The sequence below is a fragment of the Ovis canadensis genome, chromosome 3, assembly GCF_042477335.2.
Source record: "Ovis canadensis isolate MfBH-ARS-UI-01 breed Bighorn chromosome 3, ARS-UI_OviCan_v2, whole genome shotgun sequence".
In the NCBI taxonomy this organism is placed as follows: Eukaryota; Metazoa; Chordata; class Mammalia; order Artiodactyla; family Bovidae; genus Ovis; species Ovis canadensis.
In genome coordinates this window covers 62,378,441-62,406,419 of record NC_091247.1, presented here as the reverse complement: position 1 = coordinate 62,406,419, position 27,979 = coordinate 62,378,441, and the positions used below count along the sequence as shown (strand labels likewise).

Here is a 27,979-nt window from a genome sequence, read left to right as displayed (position 1 = left end):
GGATTAGCAAATGCCCTCTCTGTCTCTAACCACCTCCCCTTCTGTGTCAGCCAGGAACCTCCCGCTCGCGTGTCTAAGCCCATACCTCCCTGCCTCCTCTTCAAGGGCATTGTCCCTGCCTCCCCCATCCCACCAGCCTTACATGGCCCCCCTTGACTCTCAGCCTTCCCTGTTTCTCTCCAATTGCATTTGCACATTGTCCTCGGCCACCAGCCTGCTACCACGACATAGGTAGACTATTGGTGTCTGCAAAGCTTGAAATATTTCTCAAAAGATTTGCTGACTCCTGTATTAAAGCAATTATTTAAATTAATTGGAGTTATCTCCTCTGCAAAAATATTTGCTTCTAGCTGGCAAAACAGTGCCTTGCATTTTCTCATTGTGTATAGCATGGTGCTTTGCATACCACACGTGTCTCATAAAATATCTCCTGAATTAATTATTCCCCTAAAAATGATTAATTTGAGCCCCAGCCTTGTGTGTGTTGCACCTACTGGTGTTCCCATCCCAGGGGTGTCAGGCCATTTGACTGGAAAAGGAAGGGACACCAGGCACAGCGAATGATTTTAAACAGTTTGCAGGTGACTTGAAATGCACATGGCTGTGGAAATGCAACAATAAGAAAAGTGCGCCCCAAGGGCCACATAATTAGGTACAATGAGAGGCGGGGAACTTGTCATCTCATTAACCATCTGCTCACTCAGTGTCCTGAAATTCCACAGGAGAAGAATCAACATTTTGGAAGTTTACAACCTGTCAGCAACAACCTATAAAAATAAGATGCCAATTTGATTGCAATCAAGGGAGAGAGCTTCATTGTAGCTTTTGTTAAAGCTCATGTAGGCAAAATCACCCAATTACAGGAGGGTTTAAATCAATGACAGTGTCAGAAAGTCCAGAGAGCTCCCCCTCCTTGTGGACAGACCCACAACCCTGGCTGTTCCTGGCCCCTTAAGACCACCTGCAAGGCGTGACCCCTGCCTTCCACCAACCACCAACCACGAGTGCGCCTGATACCGCAGTCTGTTCCACCAGCAGCCAGCAGACCTGGACGTGTGCTGTGGGGTGGGGGGCACCCTGGGGCTTGTAATAGGTGGTCAGAACTGCTGGATGCTCTGGACAAGTAGCCAGGAGAGATGCAAACGTAAAAGCTATTTTCTGGGTTTTTAATGTCAACTTTGGTTAATAATAAGACATCAAATTGATCCAGTTCCAGGATCTATATTTGTGATTCACTAGAAAATCATTTGGTGGGAGAGCATGAAAAATGTAGAACACTGATATAAATAATAGGCTTTTTTATTTCACTGAATAAAACTGTGGAGAAAGTGTGGTTGTGATGGTCATTTCTCCCCAGGAGGGCGACACAGAAAGTCAGAGGGAGGGGGTGTCCAGCAGGTAACCCCCACCCGTCAGGCCACAGGGCACGCGACCATGGTGGTTGATGTAGGGGTGCAGTCAGAGTCCCCCCCTAACTGGGCCCCACACCAGGTACCCTCATGACACCCGAGGCCTCACTGTCACTGTGGGGCACAGACTGTTTTTCACCTAGAAGAAACTCAACCTTCAGTGAAGTCACAGGCTCCTGGGAGCCTCAGGCTTGGGCTGGAGCTCGGGGTGACCCCGACATTCCCCCCAAGGCCCTGAGAAGCTGGATGTACTGCTGGGGGCCTGCCTCCTCCCCTCAGAAGAAGCCTCTAGTCTTCAGACTGAAACGAGTACTTCAAATGTATTTTTGGATTCTTTTATTAAATACAAAAAGTGCTAGAATAAATGCCAGCTGCTATAAATGCCCCAGAAAAGCAAACACTTTCTCCCTCTCAGTGGCACTTGGAGGAGCAGCCTGGAATGCCAGCACCGTTTTCATTGTGTTCACGGACGTCAATAAATAACCAGATTGTAATGTTTTGCTTTTGCAACGGGGCCTCTCAGAAAGTCTCAGAAGCCAGCCGACAGCAGCCTCATGAGTGCTAGAGAAAATCTGAAGCAGAAGGAAGCACCCTGTGAGGAAGTGCCCCCCAGCAGCCAGAACCAGAGTGAACTTCCCCCTTCAGGGAGCCAAGGGCAGCTGGGTCCCTGGACACCACGTGTCACCTGCCCGTCTAGCCTTGATGTCCTCAGGAACCCAAGGGTGGCCATCCATGTCCACACCAGGGGGCATCTGTGTCCACACTGGGACCCTGTAATGCCAGGGACGCCGCCCTATCTTCTGCTGAGACACTGAAGATCAGAAGCTCAACCACAGATGAACGCCTGTAACAGCTAGACTCATGTGTCACCCCTGGACAAGCCTTGTGTCTGAAACGCAGGAAGCTCCCACCTCCTGTCCCCAGCGCATCTTCTCCCCCTAAAGCCATGAGCTAGAGCTGAGGTGAACCGGGGTGTCCTGTCTATGGTGGGGACCCCCCACTAACACCCAGAGACCCGCTGGCCTGGGGCATCGGCAGGTCTCAGCACTGCTCTGTCTCTTCAGGAAGACAGATGCCCTCCTCTCTCTGTTAGATCAACTGCCTCTTCAGACAAGGATTTAAAACAAGTTCCCAAAGAACAAACACGGCTGCCTTCACTCTATGCTGAGCTCTAACAATCCAATTTTTTACTGTTTAAATAAATGCACACACATTGAACTTGTCTTACAGGGGATTTTATCCACATCGATTCAGAAAGCACCATTTACCTGACGACACATCCCTGCCATGTGATTCTGGTCGATACACAGAACAGCAATAGCCCTTCAGACCCACAGCAGTCTTGGAAGAACATTCCAGATGCAACGCAGGGTCCACTAGGGGACAGGATCTAGCCGGTGACCTGTGATCACCCTGCAAGTGACTCAGAGCCACACTAAGAGGACAGCCCATGGCCTGAAGCCAGGACCTGGGTGTGATGCCGTCAGGGCACCTGGGAATAAAGGGAAACGTGGACACTTTTCATGGCTGATGAGGCCTCGTGTCCCAGGACCTTTGCCGGACGTCCCACTGGAGCTCAGCTGCCCCGATGGGCAAACATGTCCTTAAAGGTGGCATGGCCCCTGTCCCCCAAACTCTGGCCGGCGGCCCTGCCCACCTCGGACGAAGAACTGGAGAGAGGGCTTCCTCAGGGGGAGGAGAGGGAACGCCCGAGCAGGGGTCTGGGGGGACACGCTCTCATAGGAAGGCTGAGTGATCCCGAGTGGAGCCTGGGAAGCAGCAGGGACAGCAAGACGGCAGGACACCAGCACCCCACCCCCACCCCCACCCCTGAGCTGGCCACACCCCCCGTGTCCACCCTAATCAGGGGTCACTCTGATGAACAGGGTCTGGACCTGCTCATCAGGAGATGGGAGAGAGAACCTGCTGAGGATGATTTGACCACACGTACCCCAGGACTCCGAAGCAAGTGACCACCTGGAGGGGGACATGGACCTGCCCAGATACCATGCTCAGCCAGTAGCGCCCTGGGTGGGACACATGGCATCCACCAGAGATCAGGCAGCCAACATGCACAGGTTAACACAACCAAGCATTAACCCCGTCCACGACTGCTGTGTATCTGGTTACAGATGAGAAATGGGGGACTGATATGCTAAGGAGCCCATCCCCAGCCAGTGAGGGGGGCAGGGTCACTCGAGAGCTCAACCCACAGGATGAGGCCTCAGAGACGAGACACTGATGGCCTGCGTCCTATGAGTTGTGTGACCTTGAACCAGTAACCTGCCCTTTCTGGGCCTTACCTCCATGTCTAAAACATGGAAAAACTATTCCTAACCGGGCAGAGTTTCTGTAAGGACCAAATCCTCCAGGTAGGGACATTTTGGGGGCAGGGGTGGGGGGGGGGGATGTTGCATTTTCAGAACCAGAGCTTTCCTGGCCATTATGATGGTCTGTTTTGGGATCTGGGCTCAGGACACCAGCTGCTCAGGCAGGAGAGGCAGCCTGAGCGGGAGGAGCAGAGACTGAGTTGGGGGAGGAGGGTGTAGACAGACCTGGGCTGAGGTCAGCAGGAGAATGTCTGGAGAGAGAAGCTGGTAGGTGGGCACACACCCGTAGGACAGCTGTCCCCTGGGTCGGCCTCTCGCGGGGCTTCTGCCTCGTGCACCCCATGCTCATCTGGGTCCCCAGGCGGGGGAACCTCCAACAAATGCCCACCGCCTGACGGGTCTGAGTAGGTTTGTTTGTTGCGATCACAAGAGCCTTTAAAGAACCTGGACAAGCCAGCCTCTGTTTAACAGCCCTGGGGTTTTTTGGCCCCTTGATTTTCTTTCCACAAGGAACACTTCAAGGGTGGGAGGCGGGGTGGCTCAGCCAGAAGGGCTCTGGGCTGGAGGCTAAGAGCCCTGGGATGCCAGCATGGGGACCAGGACTCAGGGAGGTCAGGGACCCAGGATGCTTACCTGCTGCCCCGGGAGCTCCGAGTCTCTGGACCACTCTTCTCATATTATCCTCTTGCTCCCCGGTATCATGTCCACAACCAGAGAGGGCACTAGACCCTCACTCTCCCCAGAGCTGCGGTGAGATGTCACCTCCCTGCTCAGAGACACCCCACAGCCCGGCTCTCCCGCCACCACCCCAGCCAACTCCAGGCTCGTCCAGTCTCAAAGGACACCAGCCCACTCTCCTTACAGATGCTCATTCTGGTTAAAACCACATGAACACACCCAGGATTTTCACCATCTAAAAGAAAAAGCACATTTCTTTCCTCCAAAACCTCTATACACACATAAAAAGTCAATTTTCATCTTATGCTGAGAAGATAACCCTAAACCCAAAGTTCTCAGGACTTTCCATGAAGTAATCATTTAGCTCATTTATTAATTTATATTCATTTCGCTGTAACACAATTATTTTGCTCATTTAACATTTTGTGCTGCCAGAGACACCTATGAAATCTAATAAGCAGCTTCCAGAACTACACAACATGCCAATTAAATATGTTAATTAGATTTAAGTGAGCGACACAAGATTTTTAACCAAGTGAATTCCAGGAGGGAGAGTGGGCCAAGCCACTGTCTGCCTCATTCAACTACCATAGATCGATTCTGAAACAGCACATTTGAAGTCACAGACTTAGGGCCCAAAAGTCAACGTGATACGGTTGTCCCTGTGTTACCAAGTCTAAGCTTGCTCTGCTCACCGCACAACAGGCCAATGAATCCGAGAGATGAGGCGTTGAGGCAAGGAAAACAACTTTATTGGAAAGCCAACTGACTGAGAAGATGGCAGGCTAGCGCCTCTTCTAAATAACCATCTTATGGGGTCTGGATGGCAGGTTCTTTTGTAAATCAGAGATGAAGGCGGGGAAGGTAAGGAAGCAAAGTAAAAAGCCAATCAATCTTGCAAATATCTCCTAGAATGGCAAGCCTCCAGCAGGGGATGTGTTAATTTCTTCCTTCCTGCGATCTACAGCTAGACAGAGTTCTGAACAAAAGGGCTTTAGTTTAATGCCAGCTCAGGGACCAGGACTCTGAGAGGTCAGGGACCCAGGATGCTTATCTTCACCTGTCAGAGGGGCAGAGTCCTTTTAAGCAAGCCATTAGGTATGATTATAACAACAAGAAAAATGAAAAGCGAGTCAAAGAAACAGTTTTCAACATTGAGTCAGAATTGGCTTCTTCTCTGCACCACCTGGGTACCCTTGGGACTGGTTCCAGCACCCTGAGGATATCTAACTCCAGCAGCTCAAGTCCTCTGTACAAAACGGTGCACGCAGCCTACTCGCATCCTCGGCAGACTAGAGGTCATCTCCAGGTGACTGAGAATACCTCAGACAGCATAAACGCCATGCAAATAGTTGCTGGGGCGGCAAATCCAAGTTTTGCTGTTTGAAACTTTCTGTAACTTTTTCAAATATGTTTAGCTGTGGTTAGTGTAACAGGACAGATGGGGTTTAGACTTAGGAAGGGAAAGTGTTTTGGTTTTAGAACATGTGCTTGTTTGTTTTGCTTGTATCTTAACATTGAAACCTGCTTGAACAACTAGGAGAAAAGACTTGGGTTGTTAGGTCTGCTGGCTTCCCGAGCAAGTTAGATGCTTTGGGAGATAGAAAGACCAATCAAATGAGGCTCCTGCTCCCTAGAAACTTTCAATTTAGGACAGAAATCCTATCTCGAAGGAGAAGGACGGATTAAACAAACAAGCTTACTAGATGGTGACCTACATGCCATCAGGCAGTCAGCCAAAATAAATCAGAACTGCCTTGTCTAATAGGCTTTGATACTCCTTACATCAAAATCTACCGGAGGATCAAGTGGAACAACTTCTGTGATTTTCCTCCGAGCATTCCTAGCCTGAGTCACTTTAAGAGTTTTCAGGTTCCTTTAAAGATCAGGATCTCAGCGTGGTTGGGACACTCAGGCCGCCTGGCACCGAGTCCACCTTACACACTTCAGGACCCCTGTTTGCTCCAGATCACGGCTCTAGCCTGGTAGGGTCATGCCCCCACCCCTACAGCCATGAGAATCTGACAGCCACAGTCCCCAGGAAACTAGAATCTCCACGAGAAAGCACTTACGTTCCCCAGGGTCACAGGGCTCCAAAGTCCATCCTAAGATCCTCTTGGGAGCCACAGTCTCGAGGTAAGAAACCCCTGCCCCAAACCACTTCATGTCCAATTGTTCCTGCCTGGTTGGTGACATCCATGGGTCCCACCAGAAGCACCTTTATAGAAGTGAAAGAAAGCCACTGGTCCCTTTTTGTGCACCAGCCCCAGGTGGCAACTTAACCTGCCTGTCAAACAGCCCTGCCAAGGGGCCACCACTCCTGTTCTAACAGATGAGAAGAAAGGGGGTTGGGTGTATCTCACTGGCCAACAGGGCCCCACACAGGTGACACAGTGCATTGCTTTAGATTTGGGAACAGTGAAAAGTAACCGCCTTCGGGTCACAGGGCTAGTGGGTGACAAAGCTGGGAGAAGCCTGACTGCCTAGCCCCAGGACAGGGCTCCCTCCTCAGCTCCTTGGTCTGCTGCTCGGTCATCTTCTCATCCACTCTCCACGGCCTCAGGGGGCCATCACAGCTCACCTAGAATCCAGAGCCTCCTCCATGTGTGGTCTCATGGCTCGCCGGCCTCACCTGAGGACTATGTCCCCACCTCTACACACAGCTGTCCCTCCCCCCTAAACAGTGTCATCTCTGCTGAAAGCATCCGGCGATGCCCCGGCTCTTGTGAACTCAATTTCAGGGCTGAGCCTGGCTTCTGCCCACATAACTGCCCTCTTTCCTGCCTCCATGGACCTTACACATTTACCCAGAAATCATGACAACTGTTGGTCTCCAGGACAGGCAGTGTCCTTCCAACTGGACAATCTCTCTCATCGCTATTCATCCATCATCTTTCAAAGCCCTCCATCCAGCCCTCTCTGAAATGACCTCTCACCTGACTGACTTCCTTCTCTGCACTTTTACATGTTTTGAATGTCTATAATTACCATTTAACTCAAGCTTTACAAAATAACAGGCTTCCCTAGTAGCTCAGATGGCAAAGAATCTGCCTGCAATACAGGAGATCTGGGTTTGATCTCTGGGTCCAGAAGATTCCCTGAGAAAAGAATGGCTAACTACTCCAGTATTCTTGCCTGGAGAATCCCACGGACAGAAGAGCCTGGTGAGCTAAAGTCCATGGGGTCACAGAGTCGGACATGACTGAGCTACTAACACTTCACAAAATAATTATGGTACAGACTGTTTTTCCCCCACTATGCTGTGTGTTGGTTATTATCCTTTGAATTCTCAGCACCCAGCACTGTGCCAAGAAAAGGGCAGGCATCCAGGAATGCAGGTTGACTCAGTGAATTCTCCCAGTATGTTAACCAAGAGGAGACAAGCCCCAGAGGGACACCAAGAAAGTCTCATGGATATAAACAGAGGGGCAGGTGGACACGGGCTTGCTTGGCTCTTTGATGTGCTTCAATATGAGTGATCCTGATAAGTGAAGTATCACCATAAAATGTTCAAAGGACTCTCAGGAAAAATAAATCAGCACTTATCCCATAAATAATTAAAATGCAAAACTAAAATGCATGTTAAAAACTAATCTGTTGGAATGACAGCTTAAAGTTGGTGAAAAATGAATTATTTTCTATTAAGGTCACAGTGTTAAAAACTACTCATTTAATTTTAAGTTCACCCACCTAGAAAAATCCCCTAGGAAAAGTAACTTTTCCTTTTACTGATTCTTTATCCTTAAAAATAAAGGTTCTGCTCAGAGCCTCCTTTTTTTTTTTTTTTTTTGAAGGCATATTTTATTTATTTTGGCTGAGCTGGGTCTTTGTTACAGCTTTTCTCCAGCGGTGGTGAGCAGGGGCTACTCTTCGTTGCAGTTCACAGGCTTCTCCCTGAGGTGGCTTCTCTTGTTGCAGAGCATAGGCTCTAGGCAAGCAAGCTCAGTAGTTGTGGGATCTTCCCAAACCAGGGATTGAACACGTGTCCCCCCCATCACCAGGTGGATTTTTAACCACTGGACCATGAGGGACGCACACAGCTCACTTTTACGCCAAAGCAAAGACCTAAGATTTCAGATTTGCTGCTCTCTGAGTTGTTGTTAAGGGGGCTAAGAGCTCACTGTGTTTGCTCAAACAGGACTCGGTCGTCTGTGACTGAAGACCCGCCCCCCGAGGACCTACCGGTTGTACAAATGGCCAGCTCCTCATCAACCATCCTGTGCAGAGGGTTCCAAGAGGAAGAAATGCTCTCCAAGACCCCTGCCTTGGGGTCATTTCAATGGAAGTGCCTTTGACTGGGAAATGGACAAGTCAGCTCAAAGCCACTCAGAAAATGATTGAGTTTAACCACAAAGGAGGTAGCTATGGTTCAGTTCTCTGCACATTCGTGTACTTAATGGAACACGAAGTGAGATTTTTCACAAACAAATCCACATGAAACACAAACAGGTCTTCCGTCTGTGAAAGAGATGCAGCCCTTCTCCCAGGGTGGAGTGAGTTAGGACCCCACAGGCCCCGAAGGACCATCTGGGACACAGAGCAGGGGCTTGGGGGGCACCGAGGGGTGGGGCCTCCAGACAGCATCATGGGACCAAACTCCCGGAGCAAGCGTCTCCTGGACAACAGACGATGAGGAGGGAACAGCACAGCTGCTCTAGGTCCAGATGAACTTACTGTCCCACCTCAGGCAGGAGGGTCCTGACGCAGCTGTGTGCCCAGGCCCCCAGCGTCCTTCTGAGAAGGACAGAAAGGAGCAGGGCTCAGGGCACAGGGGAGGTCATTGCCTTGGCCCACAAGAGGAACTGACAGCAGAGCTCACCATTCTCCTTGAAGACAACAAAAACCCAGAATTCTAAGCAGACTGCAGACAAGACACAGATATGGCGAGGAGATGAAAGGACGGTCAACCAGACAGACGCTGGCAACCAACAAAAACCTGGTGAGCTGCTTAAGTTCTGCAAAGTATTCAGGAAAAGAAAAGTCAGAAAGCAAGCAGGGTATCCATGAACTACCCCTCCCCCAGCCCCACCTTCCCTCGCTAGGACCCACTCTGCTGCAGCCGCACCCAGGTCCAGCCACGCGCCCCTCCCCAGGCTCCTAGACTCGGCAAGCCGTCCTGTTCACCTGGGAGTCACTGAACCCTGAGCCCATTGCTTCCCTTGAACTGAGGAAAAGATCGTATGTCTCCGCCAGCTTGGAAATCTGCCCAGGGACTGACCCTGAGACCCTGGGGCTCCCCATCTCCGCCCTAGATAACTGCTGAATGAATGTCCCGCTGCAGGAGGAACCAACCCTCAGAAAATACGGCCCAGCGGCCACAGGAAAGGCAGGAAGAGCGGGACAGCAGGTGTGAGACACCTGGGGTCCCAGGGTTCCTCAGGGACCCTACTTCCCCATGGCCACGGGACCACACACCACACCTCCTCCACCCTCAGGGAGCTTTTAAAGGCATGAGAACTGTACTTTTAATAACATCTTTTGGCCAAAATGCCATCAGAACTGTAAGGGCTTCAGGCAGTAGAAAATGAAGGCTAAGCTCTGTGTCATTAGGGAAACAGGAGCTGATGTTTCTTTCACCTCAATTCATGTATTAGCATCCCTAAGTTAAGGACCCCAGGAAAATTAAAAGTCCAGGAAACAGTGATGCCCCCGCCTTGTTCGAGCACAAAGTGATTTATGCCAGGATCTGCTCTGCCCAGAGAAGCAGAGTAGCAAGTGGACCTCTGAATAAAATTGGCACCCAGGTGATGACAGGCCTCCAAAGCTCCCTCCACTGCAGGGACCCCACTGCCACCAGCACCATCACCTCCCTTACCATCATCAGCTCTATCACCTTCATGACCATTATCACCTCCATCACTTCCATCACCACTGTTACCTCCATCATCCCCATCAGCCTCATCACCTCCATCACCCCCATCACCTCCATCACTGCCATCACACCACTATCACTTACGCCTTCACATCACAGGGCAGGGGAGCCGTCCTGAAATCCTGGAATTCATGGGGAGGTGCTCTGAACTTAGCAGAAGCTGCTCCCCTCCTCCTGGTCACACATAAACATCCCAGCCATGCTTAACTCTCAGATGGACATAGAGTCATCCCATGGTGGACTCTCACCCCAGTGAAGTCAAGCTCAGGTCATTAGATCTGGCAGGGCTGCTCCATGGAAAAAGCTAGCCCCTCCCAGGACTGGTTGGCCCAGAGGCATTGAGAAGCTGCCCTCAGTGACTGAAGAAGAGCCGCCCAGACCCTGTGGGCCCTTCTGGGAGGCGAGGAAGCTGGAGGAGGGGAGCCCATCAGGGCACAAATACCATTCACCCGTGTCCTGACACCACACAGTCTCCCCTAGGAAGGCAGAGACTCCCTCCCAAGAGGAAGGCTGACTATGCTGATGGCCTCTCACCAGGTGGCCCTGGGGGTCAAGACAGGCCCTTGCTCCTGGACTGGCAGGTTCACGGCCGGAGAGATGGACGCCCCTCCTCGCCGGGGGATCTACATGTTCAAAAGGATCCACCCTCAACTCTCACATGCAAAGCCCACCAGGTGGCCTGGACTTACCCACACAACTTCAACAGACTTAGTCTCATCACCCCCAGTGGCTGCAGTGGCAGCCTCCCTGCCCACTTTCGCATCATGTGCATGGCACTGCCTCTGGACCCACACACCCGTGGGAGCAGCAGCTGCTGGGAAGAGAAGCTGCCTTGAATGACAGGGCAAGAGTGGGGCTCAGAGCCTGAACGGCTCAGACTCCCACGGCCACAGCTGCCCAAGCCCAGCTTGGGAGTTAGCCCAGACCTGGGACTGGGGGCCCAGAGCATGAAGTAGGTCAGAGTGACTTATGTGAAGATCCTCGGTCACCATCACAGCCCCTGGGCTTTCATCCTGGTGGATGAGAACATGCCAGGCACATCACAGGAAACCCACATTCACCAAAGAGACGCCAGAGCCCTCCAGGTCAGAGCTGCAGACCCTTTCCACAGGGAGCAAGCTGATGGGATGTATAATCCCTGTGCTATTTCAGGGAGAAATCAGCCTTTGTTATCTTTACTCGGAAATCTTCAAACAAGAGAGTATTTAAACTGAAAAGAACACACTGTGGATACTATCAAATCAGGAGCAACTGGTTGGTAACTTCCCATCATCATGGAAAGTCACACAACCCCTTACATCACTTTTCTAAAAACGTAAAAATTACAGCTTTGTGTTCACACTCAGGGACGCTGCCCAGAATCACCCGAAGGTCCCCAAACAAACACCTTGGGTCGCCTGCTTCCCTGTGAGATCCTCACATTGGATGGAGCATGGCAGTGTCTGCACCTGGCTTGGGAGCCACCAACAAGTTGGAAACACATACTCACCCTTGGCCATGGTGAGACTTGTCGGACTTCCCACCCCAGCTCCAGAGTGTCACCAAGCCCAGCAACACCCTCAGTGGGTTCCATCTGCAAAGGGTGACTGCAAATTAGCTGTAGGAGCAGGGAGGACAGCTTGAAGCCAACAATCACTAAAGTGACAGCAAAGAGGGGAGGCCCTGCTTTTGCCAATGTGGGGCATTTCATACAGAAGCACAGGAGCCCCCAGGGCAGCTCAGGGACCCGCAGGGCATCCCTGACTCAGGGGACAGCTCAGTAACTGCCATGAGTGACCCCTAGTCACCAAGAAAAGTTAACCAACCCAACATCTTTGGTGCAGTGAACGCAGTGAACAGAAACCCTGAGAGTTAAGATAGTCTCGCAGTCTGGGGTGAGGGCGTGTCTATGTTGCATCAGTTACACACCTGGGCCTGTGCACTCTTACACATGCACCATTACATGTGCACTCTTACATGTGTGCTGTTACATGTACAGTCTTATACGTGCACCGTTACATGCGTGCTCTTACATATGAGCCATTACACATGCACTCTTACACATGCACCCTTCCATGTGTGTCTTTACACGTGCACCATTACATGTGCACTCTTACACGTGTGCATTACATACGCATCAATACATGTGCACCTTTACATGTGCGCCCACACACACACACGCCGTTACATGTGCACCCTTACATGTGCGTTACATGTGCACTCTTACATGTGTGTTACATTTGCACTCTTACATGTACACCATTACATATGCACTTATATGTGTGCTCTTACACGGGTGCCATTACATGTGTAATCTTATACCATGTGTGTTACATGTGCACTCTTACACGTGCGCCCTTACATGTGCACTGTTACATGGAAGTCACATTGAAGCTTAATGTTATAACTCAGAATTAAATCACAGACCCAACATTCTGCTTGAAATAAATCCTAAGTAGCAAAAGATGTGTCATCAAAGCAGAGACACAACTTCAAATGCTACAGTCGTTCACCTTAGTCAACAGGGTGTGGGGCTGCTGACCAACTAGGAAGGACACCACGGGACACCCAGTCCCTGCCCAAGCCCACTCCAGCCGGAACCCAGGAGCTGAATTTCCAGTGAAATGCTAACTCATCATTAAATCATGGAAAAGGAGTACGTCAAGGCTGTATACTGTCACCCTGCTTATTTAACTTCTATGCAGAGTACATCATGAAAAACACTGGGCTGGAAGAAGCACAAGCTGGAATCAAGATTGCCAGGAGAAATATCAATAACTTCAGATATGCAGATGACACCACCCTTATGGCAGAAAGTGAAGAAGAACTAAAGAGCCTCTTGATGAAAGTGAAAGAGGGAGTGAAAAAGTTGGCTTAAAGCTCAACGTTCAGAAAACTAATATACGGCATCTGGTCACGTCACTTCATGGCAAATAGATGGGGAGATAGTGAAAACAGTGACTGACTTTATTTTTTGGAGCTCAAAAATCACTGCAGATGGTGACTGCAGCCATGAAATTAAAAGACGCTTACTCCTTGGAAGGAAAGTTATGACCAACCTAGACAGCATATTAAAAAGCAGAGACATTACTTTGTCAACAAAGGTCCGTCTAGTCAAGGCTATGGTTTTTCCAGTAGTCATGTATGGATGTGAGAGTTGGCCTATAAAGAAAGCTGAGTGCCGAAGAATTGATGCCTTTGAACTGTGGTGTTGCAGAAGACTCTTGAGAGTCCCTTGGACTGTAAGGAGATCCAAGCAGTCCATCCTAAAGGAGATCAGTCCTGGGTGCTCATTGGAAGGACTGATGTTGAAGCTGAAACTCCAATATTTTAGCCACCTGATGCGAAGAGCTGACTCATTTGAAAAGACCCTGATGCTGGGAAAGATTGAACACAGGAGGAGAAGGGGACGACAGAGGATGAGATGGTTGAATGGCATCGCCGACTCAATGGACACGAATTTGGGTAAACTCTGGGAGCTGGTGATGGACAGGGAGGCCTGGTGTGCTGTAATTCATGGGGTCGCAAAGAGTCAGACATGACTGAGCAACTGAACTGAACTAAGTCCTCACAGCCTGAAATATAAATCTGATAATACACAGTGCAAACCAGAAAAGGCAAAAGCCTGAGTTTCAGGTCATGAACTTTCAAACAATCCATTAAACTGGCTTTGCCCTGGATGCCGCCCCAAGGGCAAGTCAGACTCAAACAACCCTGCCCTGCCCGGTGTCACTGAAAGGAGCTAGAGTACCCCCCGCCACCATCACCCTGAAGAAACTGCAGGTGACTGAGAAGGGAAACACCCCTCCCCCATGGTGCACCTGTCACCTCAGGAAACCGACAGCCGGGCAGGTGACAGTTTCATAACCATTTATGTGTGGGACGCTGGCCCTCCTTCTACCAGAGCTGGACTTCACTCTGTCCAGGGGGTAGAACACCATGCCTGTCAGGACCCAAAGAACAGCCCGCTGACGATGAAGCTGGTGAGGAAGGGACCCAAGTTATCAACCAGGCAGGAGACCACCACACTTGGGATTCAGAGGGTTCCTCGAGGTGCCTTCCTGCTGCCCTCGCTGTCACCACACCAAATCCCCAGAGCCTGTGTCATTGGAAGATCCTGTCACCTTGACACTTCAGAGGGGCTCCTGGTGTGGCCCACAGACCCTCCAAATCACACGGGCACAGGTCGCTGGAAATGTAAAAACAGGAGACACATGCCCTCTATCATGGTGTCTGGAGCTCTGCCAGCAGCCCGGTGTCCCCAGGGGCTCTGCAGCCATGTGTGGGCCTTGAACCATTGCTGAGGTGCGCTGGCTGGTGACAGACACAGTGGGCTTGGCGCCAGGCGCGGACCAGGGAGGCAAAGCACCCTGAGAATGTATTGTGCTGAGCAGCACTCAGGTACACATGTGGGTGGTGTGGTTAAATAAGATACGTTATTAAGCCAATTTCATCTGTTGCTTTTTGACTTCTGTAATGCGACTATAGAAGCTTGTAGGTTTCACAGGTGGTCTCCACCCTAGACCTGCAGACAGCACTGCCTGGAGGATACAATCTAGAATTTGTGCCATCCGAAGGCTTTATCTGAACATGTGTAAATCCGGTAGCTTTTTGTGCATGTGTTTGAGCCGTGGAGGCACAGATGTCCAGGAGAAGATGCTGTATCTAGTCCGTTTCCATGGCCACCAGTGTGGAGCCCTGAGCAAGCACATTTGGCCCAATTTTAACACTCGGGCCAGGGGGCGGGCAGCCTCAGATGGACAGCAGAGGCTGCCATGTGAGAACACTGGACAGAAGGACTCTTCTGGGGACCCAGGTTCACTAACCACATTTCCATAATGTTGGTTTCACTGTTGAATGCAGAGCCCTTCCAATGCAGGAAGACCCCACAGCCCCACCTCCCCAGCACAGGGCAGGTCCTCGTGTTCCCCTGGCCTCTGAGGTGAGTGGCTGCCCCTGGCTCCAGCCCTGAGCGACAGCAGGCCACTCTCACCTGCCCCTCAGGTGGGAAAGGAAGACTTTTTCCCCTCAGCCCTCCCTCCACATCTGCCCCTTCTGTTCCACCAGGAAATTCTCCCACCCACCTGCCTCTTTCACGACGTGGTAAAGACTGCAGGAAGTATCCTGGCATCTCCCCAGTTGCATCCTGGTGAGGTGGAAACGATGGGATAGAATCTGAACCCAGCTCATACCTCGCCTTCCCGCCCTATGGAGAGGGGCTCATAGCCCCAGCCCTCCACCTAGCATGGCCCCAGAAGAGCCCAAGTTCCTACACTCCTCTGGGTCTGCAAAGAGTGGAGGCAACCACAGCACCCAGATCGCTGAGTCGTCACAAGGACTGGTGGACTGAGTCGAATTTGTTGCTTTTGTATGAAACTTTTTCCCAAAGAATTATTTATTAAGTGAATTAATGAGCTGAGCAGTGTCAGGCTCCTAAGTAAAATGGCTGAGGATGACCCTCTGTCTCCAGCTCCCCTGGAGCCTCCTGTCCACCTGGTCACTGACCCTCACTGGCCCTGATCACCTCCCTCCAGGACCAAGTCAGCTCCATGCACCTTGGGGCCCCAGGCCTCCAAGCCCATACTCCCTTTCCACTTGGCCAGCCCTCCGGGGGGTAGGGCTTCCAGAAATGTCCTCCCAACGCCTCCAACCTCCCCAGCCTCTGTGGTTCAGGCTAGCACTGCCCAGAGCCAGTGTCTGCACCACCTGGGGACTTTGACAAGCCAACGCTGGGCTGCATCCAGATCGAATGCATCAAGACCTCTGGGCTGGGGCCACGCTGCAGTGTTTATAGGACTTCAATGTGTGGCCCAAGCACAGGAGCACCAGGTTCATAAAAGACCATGGCTGCAATCCTTTCAAGGACAGTTTCTTCCACAGAATAAAGACATCATCTATAGAATGCAAAGAGAGCTCACTTTTTTTAAAAACCTAAATTAATCCATCTAGAGTATAAAACACACACATCACAAAACATCTCCATTGCATCTGACATTTTTCAGCTGGCACCCCACTTGGTCTCTTGAAACACCCACACTCTGAGCTCCAGGGGGTCAGAGACCAGACCCTGGCCTCTGCGAGGCCACAGAGCCACATGGATGCCTGGAGGAGCCTTGCAGCCCTCCTCCCCCAGGGATGCTGGTGGGAGGCACAGAGCAGACATTTGGAGCAGTGACCTGGGCTCCCATTTGTGTCTGTCGCTACAGGAGGGGGCCTGCCTCCTGGCCTGTGAGGAGCTGCAGGAACCCCTGGGCTGAAGAGCAGATGACTGTCAACATGAATATTAATAGCAGCATAATTAACAACTGAGGTTGTCTGCCAGACGCTTGACTCTGATTAAAAAGAGTCCAGGAGCCAAGGCCCAGCGGGGCACACGGTTCTCTCAGCGTTGGACGGAGAGGTCTGAACGATCAGGTGGGTGACAGCCAGGGCAGTGCTCAGCCCAGCTGCTGGGCCGACTCCCCCCACCGCAGAGACCCAAGCCCCCACCCCACACACCCCCACCCCCCGACCCCTGCATGAATAAGGAAGGGACTGGGAGCTGAAGCTGGAACGTGCAGATGGGTCTCAGACCAGCGCTCACCTGAGCACAGCCTGCTCCACGGAGAACAGAAACAGGACTTCTGTTTTGTGGTAGAGTCACCAATCAGAACTGTTCCACAGCTGTAAATTCACCTAAAATAAGCTTCTAAACCACCATGGCTTCCGTCACTACAAATATCTGAGACTCAGGAGGACACCAGCTGTCCTGTGAACAGCCACCCAACTGTCCACAGGCAGCAGCTTCAGACTGGTTCGCATCCTGCCTCCCCCATCCCAGATGCAAGCTTTAGCCTGAGACACCATTCCTTGCACACTTTTAAACGCTGTGGTTTCTGCCTGACTAATGCCGTCTTTAATTATACACCATCGAGCACCTTGCTGGATCTAATGGGGTCTATTATTCATCAAAACGGCCCCATCAGCAACCACAGTCCCCAGAGCCAATTACTCAAGCCTCCCTCCAGGTTTCACAAGTGCCCGCCCGCCCCTGCTGACGCCTGCACACACCTCAAGCCCCAGCCTCTCACTAATCGGCCCAGAAGACCAGACCGCACGATGCCAGCTTTCCACTGGTCCCATGAAGCCCAGTGACAGCTGGCAGCTCTCGGGCAGCCACACATCCAGGTCCTTCATGCCATGTGCTCTGCCCGGGCAGCACCCAGAAGGCCAGCGCTGCCCAAGCCCTGTGGCAGCTGGTAGCAGAGCCAGAGGGGCCTGCCGGGACTGGACACAGTGTGGGCTCAGACAGGTCTTTCCTGTCACCACTGGACAGTTCAGTCCAGCTGGACGGGCTTTCTTAGCACATGACTCACTGTGAGGAAACTAAAGGTCACCAGAAGTCAGCTAGTCCCCAAACTTTCATTCAAAGGGATGAAATGCCAACCAAATTAATAATGGTAAGTGTGTAACATATAAAAATGATACATATATATTTATACTTCCTATATATTAGTATATGTGTATTTGTTGTTGTTCAGTCACTAAGTCATGTCCAACTGTTTGCAACCCCATTGACTGCAGCCCACCAGGCTTCTCTGACCTTCACTGTCTCCCTGAGTTTGCTCAAACTCATGTCCACTGAGTCAGTGACACCATCCAACCATCTCATCCTCTGTCACCCTCTTTTCCTCCTGCCTTAAATCTTTCCCAGGATCAGGGTCTTTTCTAATGAGTCAACTCTTCGCATCAGGTGGCTAAAGTATTGGAGTTTCAGCTTCAGCATCAGTCCTTCCAATGAATATTCAAGGTTGATTTCCTTTAGGATGGACTGGTTTGATCTCCTTGCTGTCCAAGGGACTCTCAAGAGTCTTCTCCAGCACCACATTTCAAAAGCATTAATTCTTCGATGCCCAGCTTCTTCATGGTCCAACAGTCACATCCATATCTGACAAGTGGAAAAATCATAGCTTTGACTATACAGAACTTTGTTGGCAAAATGATGTCTCTGCTTTTTAGTACATTGTCTAGGTTTGTCATAGCTTCTCTTCCAAGGAGTAAGCGCCTTTTATGTGCATGTATCTGGGCTTCCCTGGTGGCTCAGAGGTTAAAGCGTCTGCCTGGAATGCTAGAGACTCGGGTTTGATCCCTGGGTTGGGAAGATCCCCTGGAGAAGGAAATGGCAACCCACTCCAGTACTCTTGCCTGGAGAATCCCATGGAGGGAGGAGCCTGGTAGGCTACAGTCCATGGGGTCGCAAAGAGTCGGACTCGACTGAGTGACTTCACTATATACATAAATCCATTTACATATATTGAAATACATTTGTCACTGAGTGAGAATGAACAGGTCAGGCTCTAATTCCAAACGATTTACCTAAACAACCGATGATTTACCTGTCATACTTGTAAGAGAAACTCAAGTTACTAAACCAAGTGCCCTAAGACCTAGAAGCAGAAAGATATAACTGGAAAGGTCACTCAGTGGACAATTAAGAAGTAAATCACTTTTGAAAGCACTGGGAACTGTGACAGTGTGAGACCTCGTACGTTCGACCCTCTTGAATAATTGACGCTGCATCTTTCTCTGGCCCCTTTATGGGGCTATGTTTAGAATTCCATTTAGTGCAGCAAGATTTTCACTCAACGTGACTCAGATGTGTTGACCAAGCAGCAGATGAAAAATAACAAATACACAAAGAGCATTTCTTTGCTGTCCAAGTACTGTAGCTTGTCCCGGGCTGGCCGGCGCAAGTGGACTGGGTTCTGCCTGCAGCATGCTGTCCATGCAGCAGCTCACTGGGCTTGCTGGGCTCCAGTCCTCCCATCGGAGCTGGATCCGGCTCGAAGGAGCAGCAGCCTATGAGGAGACTCTGAGTCATGCTGCTGCTTCCCCTGCTCTTTTTAGTCCAGTTTCGAGTGCAGGGAGAAGGGAGCCCTACCACACTTCTTAAACCATTCACCGCAGCCACCACCTCTCTGACACTCTCGCATTTCAAGGTGAATTAGAATTCCAACAGGACAGACATCACACATGCATCAAGTACATCGGACTGGAAGATCTTCCAAGGAAGGCAGATCAGATCCAAAGTGACCTTGGTCTCTTCGAGCACCATAAAGTTAGAGCATTTCCCCACCTGAATCCTGCTGATGTTTTATTCCAAAAATGTACCTCGAAAAAAAGCATATTAACTGCGAAAATAAAGGTTAAATACAGACTGAAGTGAAATGCACACTTGAAACAGCTCTATAATTGAGACTCAATCTCATCCTGCTCCAGCGAGCCCGCGAGCTCTTACGGGCTGGACGAGGGAACAACGAGGGTAAGTCTGTTCTGTAGAGGCAGGAGGTGTAGATGAGGCCCCCACCACTTCCTGCACAGGTGGGAGGTATAGATGAGACCCCCGACTCCTCTCCCCCCATCCCACTACCCCTATCCTGCAGAGGAGGAAGCTGTGCCCCTTCCCTCTCAGCAGAGCCCCAAGCAGCAACTCAGCACCCAGCAGAGTTATTAAGCTGCCTTCCCTAAAACAGATGACCTTCTGGGCTGTTTTTCAGTTCAATGAAGCTTGTAAGGATCAAGAATGCTACCTCAATAACAGATAAAAGTTGGAGGCAATTTAAAGGTGAAACAGGTTCAAGCCCTTAGACGCTCCTCAACACTCAGAATTTCAGTCATGGGAACTGGATTTGAACCGACTTTGAACCTAGAGGTACAACACATAACTTAGGACACCATATTCCGACTCCACTAGCAGTCAGGTGGACCCGGGGAGCGCACCTCGGTGGTGATTTGAGGTTTCAAGATGTGTGCGGGTGATGGTACCCAGCCGACAGCCCCTGGGTTGTGTTGGTCCCCACCTGCATCACCTCCTTCACCCACTAATGTAGACAGGCTCTCCCCTGCACGAGTGCAAAGGCCCAGAAGAGCCAAGCCATCTGCCCAGGCATGAACACACCCATCCTCAGTGCCAGTCCTGGTTGTCCACCAAGTCCCCACCCACCCTCCTCACATGGCCCTCAGGAGCCCAGAGACCCGCCAATACCTGAGGTGGGGTGGCAGGGCGCAGCCCAGGGGGAGGTGGGCCTGGGTCCCAAACCCTGAGGAGCAGGACTCCAGTCCTCAGGGATGGGGTGTGGGGGTGTGTGGTGTGGGGGTTGTGGTGGGGGGTGGCCAAGTTGAGTCTGCTCCCTGACCTGAATGAACACCTGGCTCTCACGGTGTCACGGTGCCCCTGCATCTGCTTTGAGACCCCTGGTATCATCCCAGGATGGTGACAGAACAGGATGGACAAAGATACATCCCTGAGGACAGAATGGAGCCCTGGACAGACCCAGGTGCCTGGGCCTCCACACTTAAGCTGCCAGCAACCTGTCCCCAGAGCCATGGCCAACATGAAACTCTCCCACTGGGAACCCCAAACTCAGCACCAAACTCTGCACAGGCCCGCCCACAGGGCCCAAGACACCTGCAGGTGTGGGCAGAGTGACCTCAGGACCCAACCGCCTGGTTTGGGACCAGAGTCTCTAATTGACTAGGTCTGTGATAGTTAGAGGTAGTTAATCAGGAAGCCAGTAGGCTGGTGTGTCCAGAGTTCATCTCCAAGGTCAGTTTCCATTTGCTAAGAAGCAGCCTCACTGAGCTGAGGTTGGAAAGCAAGGAGACACACTTACACTGCCCGGCCCACCTGCACACAGCAGGCACTCAATAACGGCCACATGTCCCAGAGGAGCTGGTTCTGCACCCAGGGCCCTTCTAAAAACATGTCCTGAAGGACTTGGCATGACTCTTCCATCACAAAGGCTGGCGTCTGTCCTGGAGACACCGTGACCACGGTCACCACTGCTTGCCGTCCTGGGAGCAGTTCGGCTTGCATAACCTCCAGGTCCCTTCTCTGGAGCCCCTGTGACACCCTAGAGAAAGCCACAGCCTCCCTCCCTTAGGACACAGTCGTGTCCTAGCCCTAACCTTCCACAGGACAGCCAAGGTGTCCACCCCACAGAGGGCTGCACCTGACTGGCCACTGTCCAGGTCAACACTCCTGCTGGGGAGGCCGGTGCTCACCAGGAGTCCGCTGTCTGGATTCTCAAGCATGTTTATGCAAGCATGCTTGTATACTTACATACAGATACAACTCTAATTAAATAATACGTAAACCAAAGAAATCTAAGTGCAGAAAAAGTAACTTCTTGGAAAACCAAGGTGATGACTTAGGAAAGATTTATCAAAGAGAGATGGCTTTAAAACTGTCACTTGGCAGGAACAAAGACAGAACACATTCAGGGGGAATTATTTAAAATCTGGAAGGTGCTCCACTCGGATTATTTTGAGTCTCTTAGTCCTCAGTCGGAGAAGGCAATGGCACCCCACTCCAGTACTCTTGCCTGGAAAATCCCATGGACGGAGGAGCCTGGTAGGCTGCACTCCATGGGGTCGCTACTAGTCGGACACAACTGAGCGACTTCACTTTCCCTTTTCACTTTCATGCATTGGAGAAGGAAATGGCAACCCACTCTAGTATTCTTGCCTGGAGAATCCCAGGGACGGGGGGAGCCTGGTGGGCTGCCCTCTATGGGGTCGCACAGAGTCGGACATGACTAAAGCGACGCAGCAGCAGCAGCAGTCCTCAGTCCATTTGAAAGAAACAAATAGGAAACCATAAATTGTGACTGTGGCTTAAACTAGAAAGGCAAGTTAGAACCCAGAGAACACTTTGAGTCTGCATCCAAAATATGGTGAATTATTGTATGTGTGTGTTTATAAGATAAAATAGCAAATAGACATCATTGGTATGGGTCATTTTGCTGCTCCCATTACTGGGTCGCTCCCATTACCCAGACTCCATCCAGAGATACTGCCAAGAGATAACACAGGTTTCCAGCTTAAACAGCCCCAAGTACCTGTGGGCAAACTAGTCAGACTCTAGCATTATGTTTTCCATCAGCAAGAGCCTTAGCCAAACCCTCCATAGGCCTTTAACTGTGATAATACCCTTCCTTTAACCACCATAAAGTTCTGGCCAAAACCTGCCTGGCGCCCCCAGGAACCTCCTGAGAGTAGAATGGCTCTGGGCCCTAATGTCAGCTCCATTGGGGATACGCCTACCTGGTCACCCAGGATGGTGCCTGCACAGTGCAGGTGTATGCCAAATACAAGCAAGGGATTTTCCAAAAAATCACTCAGAAAAAGACTGCAATTGTCTGATATCTGTGCCCTACTCATTCACATTAAAAAGTACTTTCTGAATTACTCAACTGGGAACCACAAAACCCTCTCAGGAAGACCAGTGGCCCTAAAAACCTCCATCAATTCAGTTAGGGTGTTTGAGGGGTCACCTTGCAAAACTGTAAAACAGAAGAAAAAAAAAAAAACCCTTAGGCTGAGAAACTCAGCAATTGCAGTGGCAGCACATCCCACAGGCTAAGGCGACTCTGATAGCCACACAGGATGGTGGCATCTGACAGCCATGGATGGTGGGCACCAAAACCAGAGTGTAAGAGCTCCAGGGCAGCAGATTTAACTCATTTCTAACACCGTGTCCCAGGCAGCACAGGTGAATGCAGACCCCCACCCACCAGGCTGGAGGGTCCGAGTACCTCCAGTGAAAGATGCAAGTGAGGGTTTGGAAAGTGCTCCCAGAACCAAATGGAGTTAAGTCCACTCCAGCATCTACCTGTCACTAAATTAACAGACATCTAAGCAGATACCTGCTAATCCACCCATCTAATAAAACTTCCCTGCTGACCCAAAGGAAGGTTGGAGGAGCTTCTCACTAGGAAATGGGACTGTCTTATATTTAGTCACCTACTACTAAGGCATACATAGTACCCACTGATGACAAGTGCCCATCTATGAAACAGCACACGGCAACAGCCGGGTCCAGATTTATTCCAGTGGACAGTCAAGTACCAGAGCCTACTTGGAAGTGATGCTCAGCTTAAGGTTTTGCCTGCGACACTCACAGGGCTGCTAACAGTCCTCTATGCAGGACATCTGGTTGCCCAAGAAGACACCCAGCGATTAACCAGTGGCTAAAAGGATAGATGATACTACAGTCCACATGGACGCTACTCTTTCTTTCCTCTCTGAAAATGATCAAATGTAATATCAGATTTAATTCGGACCCTTCCTAAGACACAAGCTTAGTCTTGGTGAGGGGGACCTGAAAGAAACGACTGAGCTCACACAGGTAAAACAGGAAAATGAAAAAGGGAAATGTGTTCCAGAGTCTGCTGGGTTCAGACAGACCTGGACAGAATCTGTTTGCTGCACGTATCCAGACAGAAAGTCAGTTCACCATCCCCAACCCCAGGCGACAAAAAATTAATTCTCTGGAACTAAGTGTCATCACTAAAAATTATAAGTTCAGCCCCTTCACAAATGTCTTTAACTGCTGCAAGTGCCATGGATTCCAGGAGCTGCCTCAAGGCCTCCCACCCTCCTGATCAGACTCCATTCACAAAACGTTCTCACTAGAAGAATCATTCAAAAATCATTTCATTCTCTGAGCCAGAGGAGGTAACCCACTTGTTTCGTAAAAAAAGGGGCCTTCAGTTATAATACCTTAGACAATAACAGCAAGGCAGGAAAGAAAAGTTTGAAAATCTGTAACAAGAATACTTATAACTGGATTTAATCACAATTAAAAACCAAATTAATTAACACAATCGGGCTTCCCTGGTGGCTCAGCAGTAAAGACTCTGCCTGCAATGCAGGAGACACAGGAGATGCCGGTTCCATCCCTGGGTCGGGAAGATCCCCTTGAGGAGGGCATGGCAACCCACTCCAGTATTCTTGCCTGGAGAATCCCATGGACAGAGGAGCCTGGTGGCTGCAGTCCCTGGGGTCGCAAAGAGTCAGACATGACTGAAACAACTGCACATGCATGCAATTAATATCCTCAATTCTCCTTCAGCAGGGATCCCATTATAAATATTCCTTGACTATTCTTGACTTGAGAATGGTCATTCCCCCTGATTAATAGGAAAAACCCAGTTTGGCAAAGTTTGACTTTTAACTCCAAAGCTTAACTACCCAAGGGCTTAAGTTCCTAACCTCAGAGACACTGCAGCGCTGAGCAATTCGGTGGAGACCTTCCCTCACTGCAGTACTTCAGGTATAAGAAGGATTCATTAAATGGCTTCTGCACCACCACACCTTTAAAAAGTCAAAAGCAGAGGGGTATGGCTGTGCTTTCTAAAGTGAATATTTGCAACAGATCAACAATCCTTTTAAGCTTTTCCACATTTAAACAAAACACGAAACACAAGTACTTTCTCATCTCTCACTTAAACCAGTATCCCATGGATTGGCTTCCCCCAGCCACAGAGCCCAAGGTGGCCGAGGTGTGAAATGACACACTCTGAGTAGCTCTTGAAACAAAACCGCCAGAACCCTCCAGATACCGTCTTTGAAACAGAAGCAGTCCACACTGTACAACGGAGCTGCACCAAAAGCAAAAGGAGAAAAACCCTCAAATAACAACCCAGTGGGAACACGGCAGGCCTGAGATCCCAGGACAGGACCAGGGCTGCCAGACAGGCCCCGTCCACCAAGGGCTGAGGCAGACATTCCTGGGCTCCAGGTTGACTTCTTCCCTCCTACTAAACGGGTTTGCAGTGTGTGTTCTCCTAATCTAGGCGCGCACTGGCCTCTGCCAGACTCCCCCTTGCCAGACACCAGGCAGGAGGCTCCCCTCCCCCTCCCAGCAGCCAGGACCTGGGAAATCAGCAGGCACTAACTTCAGTCCAGGTGGGCAAGGGTGTACAGACGGTTAATCTGGGGTCCAGGAGAAGAAGACTATGTTCAGAGAGACCAAAGGCCCAGCAAAGTTACAGGGGGAGAAACAGGTCCAGTCCAGCAAGGGACTGGATGGGGACAGGGGAAGGAAGTCCTGGCCACACCAAGTGGTGGTGGTGGGGGGCACTGACACACACGCATAGGCCATATAACAAGTGCAGGTGGGCACAGGGATTCCAGAGGGAGAGGATGGACGTCAAGTCACAAGAAGTTGGAAGGGGGTGGGATGGGAAAACGGTGATGCCCCAGAGTTGGCAAGTGGGACCCGGAGTGTTACACCTACGGAGTCGATGGAGGGAAGCCAGTCGAGAAAGAAGCACAAGGTGAAGGCCATCGCAGAACACCCCTGGTCCCCTGCCCCTCCGCACTGCCCCCTGCCCCCAACACACGCACAACTCGGAGAAGGGCACACCCACCTTTGCTGGGGGCGCGCTCCTGCTGGTCGCCAGCTCGCGCAGGCTGGAGGTGGCGCCGGTAGCCGCGGGGAGGAGGATTGGGGATCCAGGGGAGCTGACCCCGCCACCCGCGAGGGCCGAGGCCGCCCCCGAAGCGGGGCTGGGGCCCGGGCCAGGACGCGCGGGCGGACTGCTGCCGGGGCTGGCGCCAGCGCGGGGCCGCTGGCGGATGCCGTCCAGCAGGCGCACCAGCAGAATGTTGGCGGGCAGCTCGTCCACGCCGCAGCCCACCAGGATGCGGCACTCGGGGCAGCGCAGCTCGCGACGCGAGCTCACGATGCTCTCCAGGCAGCGGCGGCAGAAGGTGTGCTGGCAGGGCAGCACCTTGGCCGTCGTGTCCAGGCGTTCCAGGCACACGGAGCACTCCAGCAGGTCCAGCAGCGACGACTCGTCCATGTCCCCGCCCAGCCTGTCGCCGTCGTCTTCTCTCTGCGCCGCGGCGGCCGCCCGGGATGCGCACAGCCTGGGCGCTCCGAGCAGCATGGGGGCGGCGCCGGCGGCGACCGCGCGCACCTTTAGGTCCCGGGGCCGTTGCGGGCGCCGCCGCGGGCAGTGGGAGCCAGGGTCGCGCCTGGACGGCCGCTTGGGGACCGGGCTACACCGCGACTTCCTTCCCTGAGGCTGGCAGCGCCAAGGGGTGCCAATTGGCCTGCGCGGCAGGGACCGGAGCTCCGAGTCCCGCAAGCCCCCTCCGGACCGCCGAGCCCACCCAGTGCTTCTGAGCGCAGCGCCCGCAGATGCAGGCTACACCTGTCCCTCCTTTGCGAGTCCGGCCGGCACGGGTTCCAGCGGCGCCGCCGGGCGGGCAAGACACCCGGCGGCTCTGAGCTCTCAGCCGCCAGTCCGATCCCGGGGGAGGCGGGGGCGCGGCGTGCGCGCTCCCCCGCACTGCCTCGGTGCGCCCTGGGCCTCCCCGCGAGCCGCTGCCCAGCGGGTGCAGCCAGACCCCTCCTCGTCCTCGGCCGCGAGCACGTGCGCGGGGAGCGCGCGGAGGTCACGGTCACTGCGGGGCGCCGGGAAGGGGCAGCCGCGCCCTGGACCTGACCCGCCTGGGCGCAGGCCGGACACCAGTCCTGTTCTTAAGGCGCCTTCAGCGTCCCCAGGAACTCCAGGGCGCTCCCCAGCGCAGGCCCGGGCCTGTCCCCTCTGGCGACAGAGCCTCCTGCGCTCTCCGTGAGCCTCTGAGCGGGATGTTTCCGCCTGACGCTGCAGCGAAGGAAAGTTTGGGCGGCGCTATCCCGACCGCCTCCTTGGGCAGCGCCTGCCAGCAGCCTGGGGACGCAGCCAGCACCCGGGCATCCTCCTCGACGACGGCCGGTCCCCTGCCTGGCGGCGCGCGGAAGTGACAGCCCCAGAGCCGGGTGGGCGCGCGGGGCGCCGGGCGAGGCGGAGGGGGGAGGGCGCTGGAGTCCTCCCGGCGACGCGGGTCCGAGCCTGCGCCGCTGCCTGCCGGACCCCAGCCTCTCACGGGCCGCCCTGGGGACGCGCTCGATCCCTCCTCCGGAGGCGCAGACGAGGGGAGCAGCGGTCTCCTTCCCGGCGCCCGCCTTCGGGCGCGTCAGAGCGACGCAAGAGCGCACGGAGGCCCGGGGGCCGCGGGGCCGCGGCCGGTGGCGCAGATTCCCTGCCGAGCGCTGCCCCCTCGTGGCCGCTCTGGGCCCCGCCGAGGCCGACACTGCCTGGTCCAGGGCTGGCCTGCGGACCCTGCACAGCCCAGGACTGGGCTACCGAAGAGAGGCGCGAGAGCCTGACGGCTGGTCAGGCTGTCTTGAGGTTTGTGAAGCTGTGTGTGTCTTTTTTGACGTTTCAGGGAGAAAATAATATCTGTTGAGGCGTCAATGCCAAAAACGTTCATCTTTTTATTTAATCCTCTAAACGGCCCTATGAGATAACTTTAACCTCATTTTTGCATGCAAGGAAAATGAAGCTTATGCTTATGAAATCATTGCAGCTGGATTTTTAAAATCTTTGTGTCTCCAGAACTGAAGGCATAGAAAAGATCTCAGTCCACTGTGATACAAGTTCCTGACAAGCCACATAGTTTTACACTGGAATATCCCCAGTGCCTAGGGAAACACCAGGCACATAGTAGGTGCTCAGTAAACATTTGTGAAATTAATGGAAAAATGGTCTCCAAGTCATTGCCTAGTGGTGATTTGAATGCACATCTTGGTTCAGGGTATCCAGCCAGAATCGTATGCGTATTCGTGCATGCTAAGTCGCTTCAGTCACCTCTGACGCTGTGTGACCCCATGGACTGTATGTAGCCCACCAGGCCCCTCTGTCCATGGGATTCTCCAGGCAAGAATACTGGTTGCCATTCCCTTCTGGAGATCCTCTTGACGCAAGGATCGGATCAGCATCTCTTATGTATCCTACAGTGTGAAGTAGGTTCTTTACCACTAGCATCAACTGGGCAGCCAATCCTGAGTCATATGCTCAGTCTATTATCCATGTACCTGAGCATGCATTCATCAT

The 27,979-nt window shown here is 52.2% G+C and overlaps 1 protein-coding gene across 1 annotated transcript in view; it reads right to left on the bottom strand.

The window, feature by feature from the left end:
- SH3RF3 (SH3 domain containing ring finger 3) overlaps positions 1-27,611 on the bottom strand; it is a 159,400-nt gene extending 131,789 nt beyond the window's left edge. The window contains exon 1 of the mRNA XM_069583212.1: positions 25,463-27,611. Coding sequence (XP_069439313.1) covers positions 25,463-25,984 — 522 coding nt within the window. The 5' untranslated portion in view covers positions 25,985-27,611. The remainder of the gene's footprint in view (positions 1-25,462) is intronic.
- Between the last annotated feature and the right edge of the window lie 368 nt (positions 27,612-27,979).